This window comes from Myotis myotis, unplaced genomic scaffold (assembly GCF_014108235.1).
Source record: "Myotis myotis isolate mMyoMyo1 unplaced genomic scaffold, mMyoMyo1.p scaffold_m19_p_1, whole genome shotgun sequence".
Lineage (NCBI taxonomy): Eukaryota > Metazoa > Chordata > Mammalia > Chiroptera > Vespertilionidae > Myotis > Myotis myotis.
Genome location: NW_023416313.1, coordinates 182218822 through 182233589, shown reverse-complemented (window position 1 = coordinate 182233589; position 14768 = coordinate 182218822). Strand labels below are relative to the sequence as shown.

The following is a 14768-nucleotide window of genomic DNA, read 5'->3' as shown; positions in this document are numbered from 1 at the left end:
TATATGTGTATATATATGTGTGTGTATATATATATATACATATATATATATGTATGTGTATATATATATATATATATATATATATATATATATATATACATATATATATAGCTAATATGCCAAGTGACCATCCATCTGGTCACTCTGACGCGCACTGACCACCAGGGGAAGACGCTCAACACAGGAGCTGCTGTGACACACACTGGCCATTTACAGAGAAACGGCACTGTGGACCTGACACCCACAAAGCAATACTTGGCTTCCCACAGTGGAACACAAGCCCCACCACCACCTCGGAGTGACAGCCCACCAAATCACAGCGGACTCTGCTGAGACTTCATGGCACAAAATGCGGCCCATGCCCAGCCCATTCTGGAAACGGTGGCTGTGGGTGCCGGGTAATGACATCATGTAGCAACGTCCAGCTTCCTCTCCCTAGCGATGACTAGCCCCCTGCAGTTTCCTCAGCCCAGGAACACGACTTGCTTTATAGCCAGGTGGAAACATTTTACACTGTAACCAAATGTCTGTGAAGCATTTTCCTGTGCCTCATCTCATTTGATCCTCACAGAAGTCCTGGAGTAGGTAGATAGGAGATTTGGTGGGATCCTATTTTCTTTTCATTAGCTGGAAAATGGAGATTTAGAAAGCTTAGAAACTTGACCCGACTGAAAAGAGGTAAGAAATGGTGGACCTTGAAAATGACTTCAGGTTTTCTCCTATAAAGTTCATAAGCAATAAAATAAATACAGCTGTCATTCTCTTCTACTTATTCTTTTCTGGATGTTTGATGAGGTGACTATTTTGTTTTCTACCTAATATAGTTGCAATAGTGTTTTTTCTTAAAGAAAAAAAAAGCCAATAAGTTAAATTATGTTACCATTATTTTTATAATCAAACTAGTGGCCCGGTGCACAAATTCGTGCACATTGAAAGGAAATTAATTAGAAGAAATATTTTAATACCGCTATTCACCCTTTCTCTATAATAGAAGTGTCAACCATATTCACAATTGACAATGACAGATCGAAACAGGTGCGATTGGCACCAGCGAGAGCTTTATATGTATTACACGTGCGTGAGTCAACTTAGCCTTTTGTAGATATAGAATAAACTTGCTTAATTAGACCTGTTTTCTAATTTATCTAAGCTTTTTCCAGCCCAGTGATGCACCCCAACTTCTCTTTCAGGTAATTGTCAGCAACACAGCAGTAAATATCAACACAAAAGTAGATTATTATTGTAGATCACGCAGGGAGAACAAAGGGTAAAGTATTTAACTGCAGCAGTGTTTGACTATATTCTGCACAGTGAGAAAACCTGAAGTCATTTTCAAGGTCCACCATTTCTTACTTCTTTTTAGTCAGGTCAGTTTTCTAAGCTTTCTAAATCTCCGTTTTCTGGCTAATGCAAAGAAAATAGGATTCCACCGAGTCTCCTGTCTACCTACTCCAGGACTTCTGTGAGGATCAAACGAGATGAGGCATGGGAAAACACTTCACAGACATTTGGTTACAGTGTAAATGTTTCCACCTGGCTATAAAGCAAGTCGTGTTCCTGAGCTGAAGAAACTGCAAGGAGGCTAATCGCTAAGGAACAGAAGCTGGGCTTGCCACGTGACGTTATTACCCAGCACCCACAGTGACCGTTCCGGCTGGCCATGGTGTGTTGGCAGCATTGGCTGTGATTTGGTGGGCTGTTGCTCCGGGGTGGTGGCGGGCCTGTGTCCCACTTGGGGAGACACAAGTGTTGCTTTGTTGGCCAGATGGGCACTGCCATTTCTCCATAAATGGCCAGTGTGTGTCACGGTAGCTCCTGTGTTGAGTGTCTGCCCCCTGGCGTTCAATGTGCATCATAGCGACCGATTGGGCAGTGGGAAGGACACTTAGCATATTAGCCTTTTATATATAGACTAGAGGCCCAGTGCACGAAATTCGTGCAGGGGGGCTGTCCCTCAGCCTGGCCTGCACCCTCTCCAATCCGGGACCCTTCGGGGGATGTCAGTTTAGTGGTATCGGGCCTAAACCGGCAGTCGGACATGCCTCTCGCAATCCGGGATCCGGGCAGCTTTGCCCGGGCCACAGCTGCAGGCACCTGGGACTGGGACCGGGGGCAGGTCGGCTTCGCCGGGGCATAGCTTTGTCAGAAAGGATGTCTGGAAGGTCATCCAGAAGATGTCTGGTCTAATTAGCTTTTACCCTTTTATTAGTACTGTAGATGATACCCTAATAAGTGTGAGGCCCTTTGAAATCTTTGTGTGAAGGGAAACAGCCATGTAACTCTGGTGTCCTATTGAGTAATGTACATTACCTATGTACATTAGTTTTGCACTTTCCATGGTGATGTTGTGTCGTTTATTTAGACATTCTTGGAACAGAAGATCTTCTTGTGGAAGCCACTGCCAATGATGCTGTGAGATTTTATCCTTGGACCATTGATAATAAGTACTATTCAGCCGACATCAATCTGTGTGTAGTGCCGAACAAGTTTCTTGTCACTGCAGAGATTGCAGAGTCTGTCCAAGCATTTGTGGTTTACTTTGACAGCACACAAGTAAGATTTTCTTTTCCATGGAATTTTGAATAAGAATTTATCTTGTGGCTTTCTGTTCCCTCTCCTGCTTTTTTTTGTGAGTTCTCTTAATGCCTGTGTTTCTGCTTTTGTTCATTTTTCCTCCCTCTAGAAATCTGGTCTTGATAGTGTCTCCTCATGGCTTCCCCTGGCAGAAGCATGGTTACCTGAGGTGATGATCTTGGTCTGCGATAGAGTGTCTGAGAATGGTAAGCACTTGGATGGGATGGATGGTAGTTTGTACATACATTTGCCATTTCTTGGTAAACAGAGTCTATTTGTTTCCTTAACTTAGACTAGTGTATGTCATGTGACTTTACTACTTTACAAAAATACTGTTAGCTATTTCTCTTTGGAAAATTGGGATATTTACTTTTTTTTTCTTATTTTTCTAAATAGTGGACACTTTTGAGAAATACTTTTCTTTATATTGTGGTTCCTACAGAATAATATTGACATTAATGGAAACACATTTAAATTTATGAATACTAATGCAGCAATATTCATATTTTATTTTAATTAAAAAATTTTAAAATTTATTTATTTTAGAGAGAGAGAAACATTGATTTTGTTGTTCTAGTTGTTTATGTATTTATTGGTTGATTCTTGTATGTGCCCTGACCTGGGATCAAACCTGCGACCTTGGCGTATCAGGATGACAACCAAACAGGCTCATATTTTACTTTTATTTGTAAATATTTTTTAATAATTTAAAAAATTATTATTTTAGGTGTAAACCGACAAAAAGCTCAAGAATGGTGTATAAAACATGGCTTTGAACTGGTAGAACTTAGTCCGGAAGAGTTACCTGAGGAGGATGGTAAGTGTTTATGTTGTGAGAAAACATGGCCTGTGGGTTGAGATATGAGATTATTTAATTCTTGAAAAAATCACAGTGAAATTCAAAAAACCTTTTTTCCCCAGCTGCTTGAAAAGATTTGTGCAAAATTCATTGAAGTGGTCTTATCATTAACCAAATAATTCATTCATCAATTTTAGGACTTTTGAAATGTTTTTCTTATGCATAAAGATAGAAGATTTCTACCTTAAATCTTAGTCATTTCCCTAATCTCTTATCCTTTCTCCACATCCAAAAAAGGAGAGTTTATATTCATAAATAGGTAAAGTTGCCTATTTTGAATTCCTACTAACCTGAGGCTGAATCCCCAAGAACCATAGGGGTTATGTCAGTCCTATGTGTATGTCTTTTGCACATTTGAAATAAAAAATAGACTCAGAATGCCCTCTAGGGTAGCTCTGCGTTTAACTGCTTTCTACTATAGTCTGGACCTTCTTCCCTTTCTTCCTCCATTTCATTTCCCCTCCCCCACTTCTCTTCTCATCTTTGTTCCTTCCAAGTATGCCTATGCTAGCTGCTATGGCATCTACCAAGATAAGCCGGCTTTGGGGCCATCAAAACCGTATAATCTGGTACAAAAGATAAGACATGTATATAAATGAATTACTAAGTGGGACCTCTTAAGTTTGATTAAAAAATATTGGTACTGTGGTATTTCAGAGACAGAAGAGATTATTTTAAAGAATGAATTGGCACCATGAACTCTCACGTCAACTGATCCATGGGGGAGAGATGGAAAATATACTGGAATTGTATTTAGAGGACTAGTGGGGAAGTAGCATTGAGAAATGCCAGTTGTTCCGAAAGACATTCTAGGCAGGGGCATCCAGTACAAATTAAATTATGTAGATAGGATATAAGTAATCCTTACATGAAACATATTTTTTAAAGGAGCTAAAAATCTCCTTCTATATTATGACTTGTTTAGAATTTTTTTCAAAATCTTACCTTTGGGAATAAAACCTTGCCAGGGAAGAAGAGCACAAAAATGAAATAAATGGCGGATTTTTCTCCTTGTACATTTTTAAGAATATTGAAAAGTAACAAGTGCAATTTCTCTTTCCAGGTTCTTCTAAGTCTCCTAAAACTTGTGCCCTATTTTGTGTATGTGAAAATGTGTGTAGTCACTTACTTTTGGTACTAGAATTTTCTCTTCTTTTTGTCCTTGAGAGTCAATATTTGAGTCATTTATTTACATCTGTTTTCATTTTGGAATCTTTACTCCTTTATACCAGTACACTTCTTGCTTCTTGTCAGAACAGTGTTCTTATATTAATTCAGTTTAATCTTAAAATAGATTTTTGACATGTCATCTTTAGGTAATGTAACTAAAACCTTCCTATAAGATTTAAATGCAAACAGTTCTCAAGCCGTATGCCCTCATCCTTTATTTGCATGTATTAATTTGAACATCAATCAATATGAGAGTTTATGCTTGTTTGTATTAAATTTCATCTTATTGGCTTTTCTACTTCAGGCCTTATTTTTGACTCCTGGTTATATCATCTGATATATTAGTTATTCTTTCAAGAATTGAATCATTCATTCATAATTAAGATAAACAAACGTTTATTTCTTCATTTAAACATCAGTGGTGATAAACTCATTTTTGTAGAGTATTTTTGGTTTAATCCTCATCCTATTTCTGTTAAGTTGCTGGGTTGGTATTCTTTAAATGATTCATCAACCCAGCAGTTACTAAGTGCCTGCTGTCGTTCAGGCACTGTGTTAGGCAGTGGGAATAATGAACTCAGTAAGATAAGATTCCTGCCTTAGGGAGTATCCAGGCTGGAGGAGAAGGTTACACTAGCAAATCACCAGTTCCACTGCATCTTTCCTCTAGGAAAGGTGTGCACGGAGTGGTGTCATCCCCACTTTGCTGTGATAAAGCGTAAGTGATATTTGCCCTTGATCAAATAGCTAATAAGTTGCAGAGCCTGGGTTCAGATTCAGATCTTCTGACTTCTAATTCTGCGCTCTTCCACTAGAGACAGACTAGACTCTCTGTGGACTGTGCTCTATAAACGCGTAGGAGACTTTCTTCTTTCAGCCATACGCAGTCTTATAATACTCATTATCTGAAGGGTTTCCATTGCCTTTATACTCATTCATATATACAGTGTAACTAAGCATACCACTTATTATTGGTACGCTAACTGGGATTAGTGCCTTGTTGTTTAGAGTAGTATCAATTAAATTCCAGAAGCAGGAAAATACCAATACTAAACTAACTAAGTTGTTGGATATTTTTAATGACACTTTTCCTGTGTCTTACACTCTGGTTATAGTAACTTAACTTCTCACTCTTAAACTATCTTTCTCTGATCAAGAATTTGTTCTCTAGATATCTGTTTTAAACAATAATTTTTTATGATTCCTAGGAGAAGAAAGGGATTTTTTAGCATACTAAGAGGACTATTCCTGCCGTCAGCAACATCATTCTCTATAAATTACCAAGATTGGTAGTACTCTCGTACTCTCCTAGGGTTGTGTAATTAATGGAAATTAACATTTTCAGGAGAGTATAAGTAGGTGTGCCGTTGGTGAAGCAGTGGGATGATGTTATAATATAAGACTCTTATACTGTGTGTTTTCTCATTGTTTTAGTTTCTAGAATATTCTTAACCGGAGCTCTGAGCTTGGTATTTGCTTAAATTTTTCCTCATATAGGTTACAATGTGAAGAAGTAACAACGAATAAGCAAAATAATTAAACCACAGTTATTTAAAAATGTGGCTTACAGTGTGTGTGTATACACACACACACACGTATGTATGTATGTATAAGTCCATGTATAAATATATATGCTCTTTATCTCACTGATTAGATGACTTCCCAGAATCTACAGGAGTAAAGCGAATTGTTCAAGCCTTGAATGCCAATGTCTGGTCCAACGTAGTGATGAAGAATGGTAAGTAACTTGGGACTAAATGTCCTGAGGAGTTTTCCTCCTATTTCATGTAAGTTTAAAATTATTTGGATATATGTGGATTATATAATCCACAAGGATTACATGAAACCTATAGATTTGTTCAATTTTGTCCCCAGTTGAAAGAAGGGCCCAAAGTAATACTTCTAAGAATTTTAAATATATGTTTAATAGTTCATTCAATAAAAATTTAGGACTTGTCTGTAATATGCTTAGAGTTGTCTTTGGCTTTGAGAAGTACCCCCAATATTGTAAAACACAAACCCTCTCCTTAAGGAGCTCATAGTCTACCTGTGCAAAATGTGCACTTTTTAAATGTTAGGTAATCGTGCAAGGCAATTGGAGATGAGTGCGGAATGACTGATACAAGCAGTAATGCCGAGACGTCACAGAAGTGGCCTTGGCTCTGGGCTTCAATATATATGGAGAGCTTCAAGGAGAAAGCCAGTCTTGGAGTGGCTTTATAGGGTGGTCAAGAATTGGGTTGCGTAGAAGGAAGGTGACAAGCAGGGGAGGAAGCATTACATCAGTAACAGTGGTTGTATATTCTAGTGTCACTCGCGGAATCACACCTAGCAGTGGGACTAGCTTAGAAGATAGAGGCCTGAGTGCTAGACAGAAGGATCTGGGCTTTTCCCCATAGGAATTGGTGAGCCACTAGAAATTTTTTAACAAGAGAGTGATGCAAAGAAGTTGTCATCTTTGAAAGGTTATCATGGTTGAGTGCGGGTGCGTTTGGCAGTTGAAGCAAAGGTAGAGTCTGAAGTCTGAAGTCAGGGAGACTAGGCAGCTGTTACAGCAGCTCGTGAGGGAGGTGTTGGGGCCTGGGCTAAGTGGTGGCTATAATCATAAGGTGGAAAGCTGGATCTGGAATGCAGTCTGAAGCAGGTAGGCCTAATGGGTGCACATGAGCTTCTTATTGTCTGGATTGGTTTTCTGGGGCTGCAGTAACCAAGTACCACACATAGGCTGGCTTAGAACAACAGGTATTTATTGTCCCATAGTTCTAGAAGCCAGAATTCTAAAATCACGGTGTCAGAAGGTTCATGCTCCCTCTGATGGTGTTAGGGAAGGATCTGCTCCAGGCCTCTTCTAGATTCTGGTAGTTCTTTGGCTTGGGCAGCATAACTCCAATCTTCACACGGCATACTTCCTATGTGCCTCTCTGTCCAAATCTCTTCTTTTTCTGAGGACAATAGTTATATTGATTTAAGGACCCACCCAACTCCAGGAAGACCTCATCTTAGCTAAGTACATCTGCAATGACCCTATTTCCAAGTAAGGTCACATTCTAAAGGATTGGGGTTAGGACTTAAACATGAATTTGGTGGGGGATACAGATCAGCCCATAACATAGTCCTTTAGGAACTGCTGCCTGAATAGTGTCTTTCTCTCTTATGGCCTTGGCTCCTCAACAAGAATGCTGTGCCTGGTGAAATACTGCAGATGGGAATGAGAAAAATAGTATTTATAGTGAGCTTACCCCATCTTCCCTGAGATAAAGGGTCTAGTGGCAGATGAGTTTTACAGAAATAAAATATTTCATCTCAATTTTTGGTCAACACTCGAGTGTTAAGTGCGATTGGGGCTCTTGAGCTTGCTGAGCTCTTGTCTGACCTGTGTCGTTGCTGGAGAAGCTCCTCTGCCTAGTAAGAGTTCCCTCCTCCCTCTCACCCCTCTCCTGCCTACTTAGTCTTTCTAGGGGGATCTAGAATTGCAAAGATACGAGATTATTTTATTGTGATAGCATTCAAAATAAGGTCCTGATGTAGAAAAAAGTAAGGAGATTTTACCCTCTGTTATCTCCCTGTTACCAAAACAAACTCAAATTGAAGCTTGGTCCTATTCATTCAGCAAATCCTTGCTGAGCATTTATCATAGTGAGGCATTGCTGTACACTATATCTTCACTATAAAAACATCTTTAAGGTATGGTACGTAAACTGGATCAACTTGAAATAAAATTGTATTCAATGGTGCTTATTATATATATGAGAAATATTTTCAGAAAAGCTTATTTGGCCCAGCTGGCATGGCTCAGTGGTTGAGCATCAACCTATGAACCAGGAGGTCATGGTTTGATTCCCAGCCAGGGCACATGCCCAGGTTGTAGGCTCAGTCCCCGGTGTGGGGCACCTAGGGGGCAGCCAGTCAATGATTCTCTCTCATCATTTATGTTTCTATCTCTCCCTCTCCCTTCCTCTCTGAGAGCAATAAAAATATATTTAAACACACACACACACAAAAAACTTATTTGCCCTGGCCTGGTAGCTTTTTGGTTAGAGCCTCGTCCTGATACATCAAGGTTGCAGGTTTGATCCTGGTCAGGGCACATACAAGAATCAAACAATGAGTGCATAAATAAGTAGAACAACAAATCCACGTTTCTTCCTCTCTCCCTTCCTTCCTTCCTCTCTCCCTTCTCTTTCTCTACATCTGGCATAGCTGACCACTCCTTTCACCTTGGCAACATCCCACTTCTGCTTCTAGAACTCTGTACTCTTGGCTTTCCTACCTCACTGATCATTCTTCCTCAGTTTCTTGCTGGCTCCTTCTCTTCTCCCTATCCTCTTAATTTGAAATGTCCAGGGGCTGAGTCCCTGGTTCTTTTTATTTACTACACTTACTTTTGTGGTGATCTCATCGGGCCTCTAGTTGGTAATAATAATGTCTTATGGTGTGACCATGGGAATACATGGCTGAAGTGAACAAGGAGATGGGAAAAATAGAGATTGTCTAGTGTAGGTTAAGTTTGGAAAAACCAAAGCTCAGAAGGGATTTAATTGGAATATCTAGTTAGGGTATGAATAGGGTAAATATGGACTTGATTTCCCAAATCCTAGACTGCTATTACTTAGGGACATTCCCTAAAGCTTAAAAAAATGAAGGCATTATTGAACATAGCAGGAGGTAATTTATGGAGTACATTACACCAAAAGATGATCCAGGCAGAAAATTGATATGGCTCACAAAGGGGCTACAATAGTTCTCATGAATGACACTTATATTTAATTCAAGTTAGGAAGGTAGGTAGCCCAAACCTTAAAGGCTTATCTTGGAAAGCAATCATGTTTTCCTTCCCAATATTTTTCTATGCAGTGTTTTTTCTGAACAGTCTTGTACTGGCTGTTCTTTGAATTACATGTTGTTGAATTTTATAGAATTTAATAAGGAGCATTGTTTTGTTTGGTATGTTAGTATATGTGAACTAGCACATTGTATGCGGGAAACGTATTTATACGTTTTACGTATTTATACGTTCTACCAGTGTAGTAGAGCGCGGGACACATATTAATACGTTTTTTAGAGACTAGCGGTAGAAGGCGGCTAACGTATAAATACGTAAACTAAAGTTATCATAATTTTACTGAACGCTGCCATTTGCGCAAAAAATTAGCAAAAATGTCCCGCGCCACCTGTTAGTGCGCGATAAAAACTACCCGCAAACAATGTGCTAACTAGGTACAGGCCTTTAGAATGTAGAATCTCCATGCATGCATCTGGTATGACATCTTCCTTTTCCAGATGGGAAAATGAGGCCTCAGGAAGGAGAGGGGACTTGCCTATATTCTCACAGTGAGTCAGTAGCTAAGGTGGGACCCGAGGGCAGGTCTCCTGACGAGGAGTGCTGTGTGTTTTTCCATTACAGTGTGCTGATTTACATTATTGACTGGTTAGAGGAATGAGCACAGTGGTTACATAATTTACCCAGGCTGCGTGGGAAATTATTGGCAGAGCTAGTTGAGTTCATCCCTATAGAACCCCATCAGCGTAGGTGTTCTGGCATGAATAAGATTTTAATGAGACAGACTAGAAGTAATGATCAGAAGTACAGGTGAGAACCTGAGACTTGCACTTGGTGTCTGAAGTGGGGTGGGGGAGAGGACAGCTTAGTGGGATCTTGCCCTTAACCTGGGGCGGGGGGCAGAATTGGGTTAAATTGTAGGACACCCAGTTGTGTCCTCCGAGAACTGGAGAATTGCTTGGTGTGGAAAACCCACACATCTAGTGTCAGAAGTGTTGGTTATGAATAGAGACGGAAATGGAAGTTTTTTTCTTTAGGAGTCTGATGAAAATGGTTGAGAAACACAGGATCTGGTTGCAGATACTTAGCTCTATCTTAGAGGAAATCCCCAGGTATCATTGTATTGATTGTAAAGGTCAATCTTCTAGGTAAGTCAGAGTTTCCATTATACGCATTAAAGACATAACAAAATGGTCCAGGAAACGAAGTGGTTAGGAGTGTTTACAATTGGGCTATGCATTCTAGACGTCTCCATCCACATCAGTTTGCTCACTGTATAACCTCTCCTATGCTGTCTTGTCTTACATTTCCTAGACCTGAAAGTCTGGCTGTGGCTCAAGAAAAGGGATGTGGATAGAATTTCAGCTGCCTACTTGAGTTACCCTCAGTCCCTGTTAGAGCTGGGCTTATGGCTGTGGAGAACTACTATTTGGGTCTATCTATATAATTTGATAATGTCCCCTTATTATCACCATGAAAGGAGAAACTGTGGGTCAGTGCTTTATGCCAAATGTGACAGATTTTAAAAGTTGATTCTCCTCACCTGTCTCGTCTCCAGTGAGATTAACTTCTTTTTTTATTTATCTGGTACGCCAGAAAGCCTGGTTGCAAAATACCTTATTCTCATTAGATGGTCTGGGCATTATGCTCAGCCCTGTGCCTGGGACTTGGGAGCACTAGATAAATAATAAGGTTTGATTTTAAGGGAAAAGAAAAGAAAAGAAGTCTGATGCGTTGTTTTGGTTTTCAAAGGAAGTTGTCACTGTTTCACATGGGAGGGTAGCAGTGTCAGTTTAATTTACCCAAAACCCCCATGCTGGGCTTTCTCACCTGTGCACTGATGAGGGAGGGCCATGAGGGGTTTAGTCTGTACTTACGGATCTCAGGTATTCAGTGGGTCTTTTTGCAAATACCACCCCTGAGTGAAGGGCAAGGAAAGAAATTCTGTGATCTTCTATTGTTTCTAATCAGTAAAAGAGGGATTAGGCTAAACAAATATTAGAGTTGTGACTTTGGTCCCTCAGTGGTAAACAATAATTGTAGAGATTGTATTTCAAAAGCCCTGAGAATGTTTATCCATAATAGTTTAATCTCCAGTGATGCAGGTGGGTAAGGACTAAGTGGGATTTTAATAGTAGAAATGATTCTTTCTTATGATAGTTTTGTTTCCCATTATAAATGGAAAGAATTATTTATCTATTAATGCATGCTCCCCTGAATTTACTTGGTAACAAGATACCATGGCAGAAATCCCAGATTCCAGTTTAAGGAATCATTTGCAACTGATGTACAGAGCAGTGGCAAGAAATGAGTGCCAAAAACACAAGATCTGTCTGGCTATCTGATGCCTGGGCTACTCTCCTGAGACAGTAGATGGCTAATGCCTATAATAGAAATCGTTTTTTAAAAAGAGAGAGTAAGAAATGATTAAATAAAAATTTAAGTTTAGTGTTACAGAAAATAAAATATCAAATTAGTGAGAGGAAGAATGGATCATGAAGAGGATTCTAGTGGGGTCTGTCTCTGCTAGGTGATCTTGGGAAGATGACATCATGTCTCTGGACCCCAGTGTCCCTAGGATAGGTAGAATTATACCAAACCTATAGTCTATGGATCTGAGTTCCTTGAGACAGAATGTGTTGCTCCTCTTTATCCTAACGCCTAATATTGGGGAACTGAAAAATTATTTGAGTAATCTCTGACAGCTGTCTAACTGAATATTATCATCAAAACTAAGATAAATAAGACATATACTGATTTCTCTGTGTTTAGAAGGCATAATTTGGTGCGGGGTGGGAGATTGTGTTGTAAAAGAAAAAGGGGAAGAGGGAATTGTGAAAAATTAGAGAAGCTGGAAGGGAATAAATGTGTGAGTCAAATGTGAGACTTTGTTTTAGGAAATAATGCCCCAAATTGTCCATAAGCAAATGAATGATGGGAAATCTCTTCAGATTAGTCACTGTGGTAGCACGTACAGGCCTCCTTCTGCAGCCACCTTGCAAAACATTTTTGGTAGTCTTGCTTTGGAATTATTTTTAGAGCTGGCTGTGAACCACACATAAGATAAATCATCTTTTCCTTTACCATAAAGTCTTGTTTCATTGCTCTCATTATTCCCCACACTTGGCTCTAAATGATATTTTGCTTTGATTCTAAACATTCCTTTGAGAATTTTCAAGAGTGTGCTTCAGACTCCGGAGATTGGATTTCACAATGGGAGCATTATTAGAAGTAGTGTAAAGCTTTCCTTTACAAGACCTTTGAAAGGACAGTGCTCATTTTGATGTTTAGTTCATTTTATTAAGAATTTGTAGCCTGGACCTAGCCGGTTTGGCTCAGTGGATAGAGTATCGGCCTGCAGACTGAAGGGTCCCAGGTTTGATTCGGGTCAAGGGCATATGCCTGGGTTGCGGGCTTGATCCCCAGTGGGGGTTGTGCAGGAGGCAGCCAATCAATGATTCTCTCTCATCATTGATGTTTCTATCTCCCTCTCTCTTCCTCTTTGAAATCAATACAAATATATTTTTTTTTAAAAAGGGAATTTGTAGCCTAGCCTCCTGAGCATTGACATATGCGCCAGGAGGCCATGGTTTCATTCCCGGTTAGCTGATCCATGATTTTCTCTCATCATTGATGTTTCTATCTCGCCCTCTTCCTTCCTCTCAGAAATAAATAAAAATATTATAAGACAACACTAGGAGGACACACACACCAAAGTATTAATTGGCATCTTTGGGGATTTTTAAAATTTTCTTCTTTATACTTTTTCTATTTTCCAAATTTTCTACAATGAAAAAATGCTTTACAATCAGGAAAAAGAGAGAAAATACTGTGTAATTACTTTCTGGTTCAGTTCATTATGTGCCCAAGAAACGTTGCTGACTTGTTGAGCAGGTGTCCCCAAAGTCATAGGAAGAGCCCAGATCCACGTCTCCAGAATCCAGAACCAAATGCAGTGTTGCAGCCTGTTTCTCAAAATGAGTGCCGTTTTGAATAACGTATTTCGAAGTTTTACCCTTTGCAAGCAGTAGTTTAGTAAAAGAATGAATCAGTTCTAATTTTTTATTTTAAAAGCATTTCAATTTATCAAGCAGATGTGAAAGGTGATATAAAAGTATAGGCTTATTTCCCTGATATCAGTGAAATCATTTCTGATGAAGCACTGCTTAAAATAAGTTTTTATGTAAATAGTATGGTGTGATTTAAAAATACCATTCAAAAATACGTACAGCTTTTCTGTGTAAGTTGAAATATCTTAATTGTGCTTATGGTAAGTCTGATCGTGTTTATCACATGGGTGGAAACGAAAATATTTTGTGGGGAACGAAAGGGGATGTGAAAAACCTTAAAATATGGGGAAAACGAACTTCTTAAGATGATGCCAAATAATTGTGGCTTTAAGGAAATAAAAGCTGAAATATGAATACAGAAAATACATAACAGGTCATCCTAAGGCATTTTGGGGCTGTGTTTACAGAAATTCTTAATATTGTGATCAGTATATATAAGTTTAAAGTAAAAACATCTATGTTTAGCTAATGCTTGCACCTCTGTCATATGAGGCTGTCAGCAGATATTTCAGCATCTCTGCTGTATACTTAACACTCTGCTGGGAGCTGTATTGTCTGTGTGTGCAAGGCATTTATAATATAGTTAAGGATGGCAGATTGACTTCAGACAAGTACCTATGCTAGCATTTCTCTCAAGGCCTAATTGAATAGTAAGGACATAAAAGGCAAATGGCACTGAGGTAGAAGTGATTGTGAGCTAAAATCATCTGTAGAAGTTTTCCAGAGTAGAGGGGAGATATTTATGTTAACAGGAGATAAGATGGAATCTCTTAAATGTTTTTACCCTCTTTTTTCATTGAAAATATTTTCAAGAAATGACTTAAAACCTGAGAATTTTAGCCAAAAATTTCCTTTCCTCAGTAGATCTGTATCAGTGGTTCTCAATTGGAGATAATGTTGTGTTTTCCCCACCCCCAACTCTGGGGACATTTGGCAGTGCTGTAGGCATTTGGTGGGTATAGGCAGAGATTCACCGGACTCTCCCTGCCACCCCCATACACACACAACAAAGCCTCAAATGTCAGTAGTGCTGGTTTGAAAAACCCTTTTTAGGTACCTTGAGGGACAGTGAAAGGATAGTGAGTCTTAACCAGTTAACTGCCACGGGTCCAAAACAGAAACCATCTCCACACATTTAATTGCGTCTATAGACGCTTATGGTGTACAAGGGGTTAACCACCTGTCTGCCACTAGTTTTATGTGACTAATGCCTCCAGGAGTTATGGGGCTGGGCTGGAATTAATGAGAAGCATTAAAGTGGTATATGATTAATTATTCAGTCCTGAGCTTAGTTTAGTTGAAATCAGTCTAAACC

The 14768-nt window shown here is 39.3% G+C and overlaps 1 protein-coding gene across 4 annotated transcripts in view; it reads left to right on the top strand.

The window, feature by feature from the left end:
* Positions 1-14768, top strand: part of AAGAB (alpha and gamma adaptin binding protein) — a 47101-nt gene that overhangs the window by 16814 nt on the left and 15519 nt on the right. For 3 of the 4 annotated variants that reach the window (XM_036305665.1, XM_036305662.1, XM_036305674.1), the window contains exons 2-5: positions 2363-2553; positions 2684-2780; positions 3302-3391; positions 6258-6341. In XM_036305665.1, coding sequence (XP_036161558.1) covers positions 2363-2553; positions 2684-2780; positions 3302-3391; positions 6258-6341 — 462 coding nt within the window. Of the gene's footprint in view, positions 1-1583; positions 1664-2362; positions 2554-2683; positions 2781-3301; positions 3392-6257; positions 6342-14768 lie in introns of those variants that run through there. The other variant, XM_036305677.1, reaches the window with a different exon arrangement.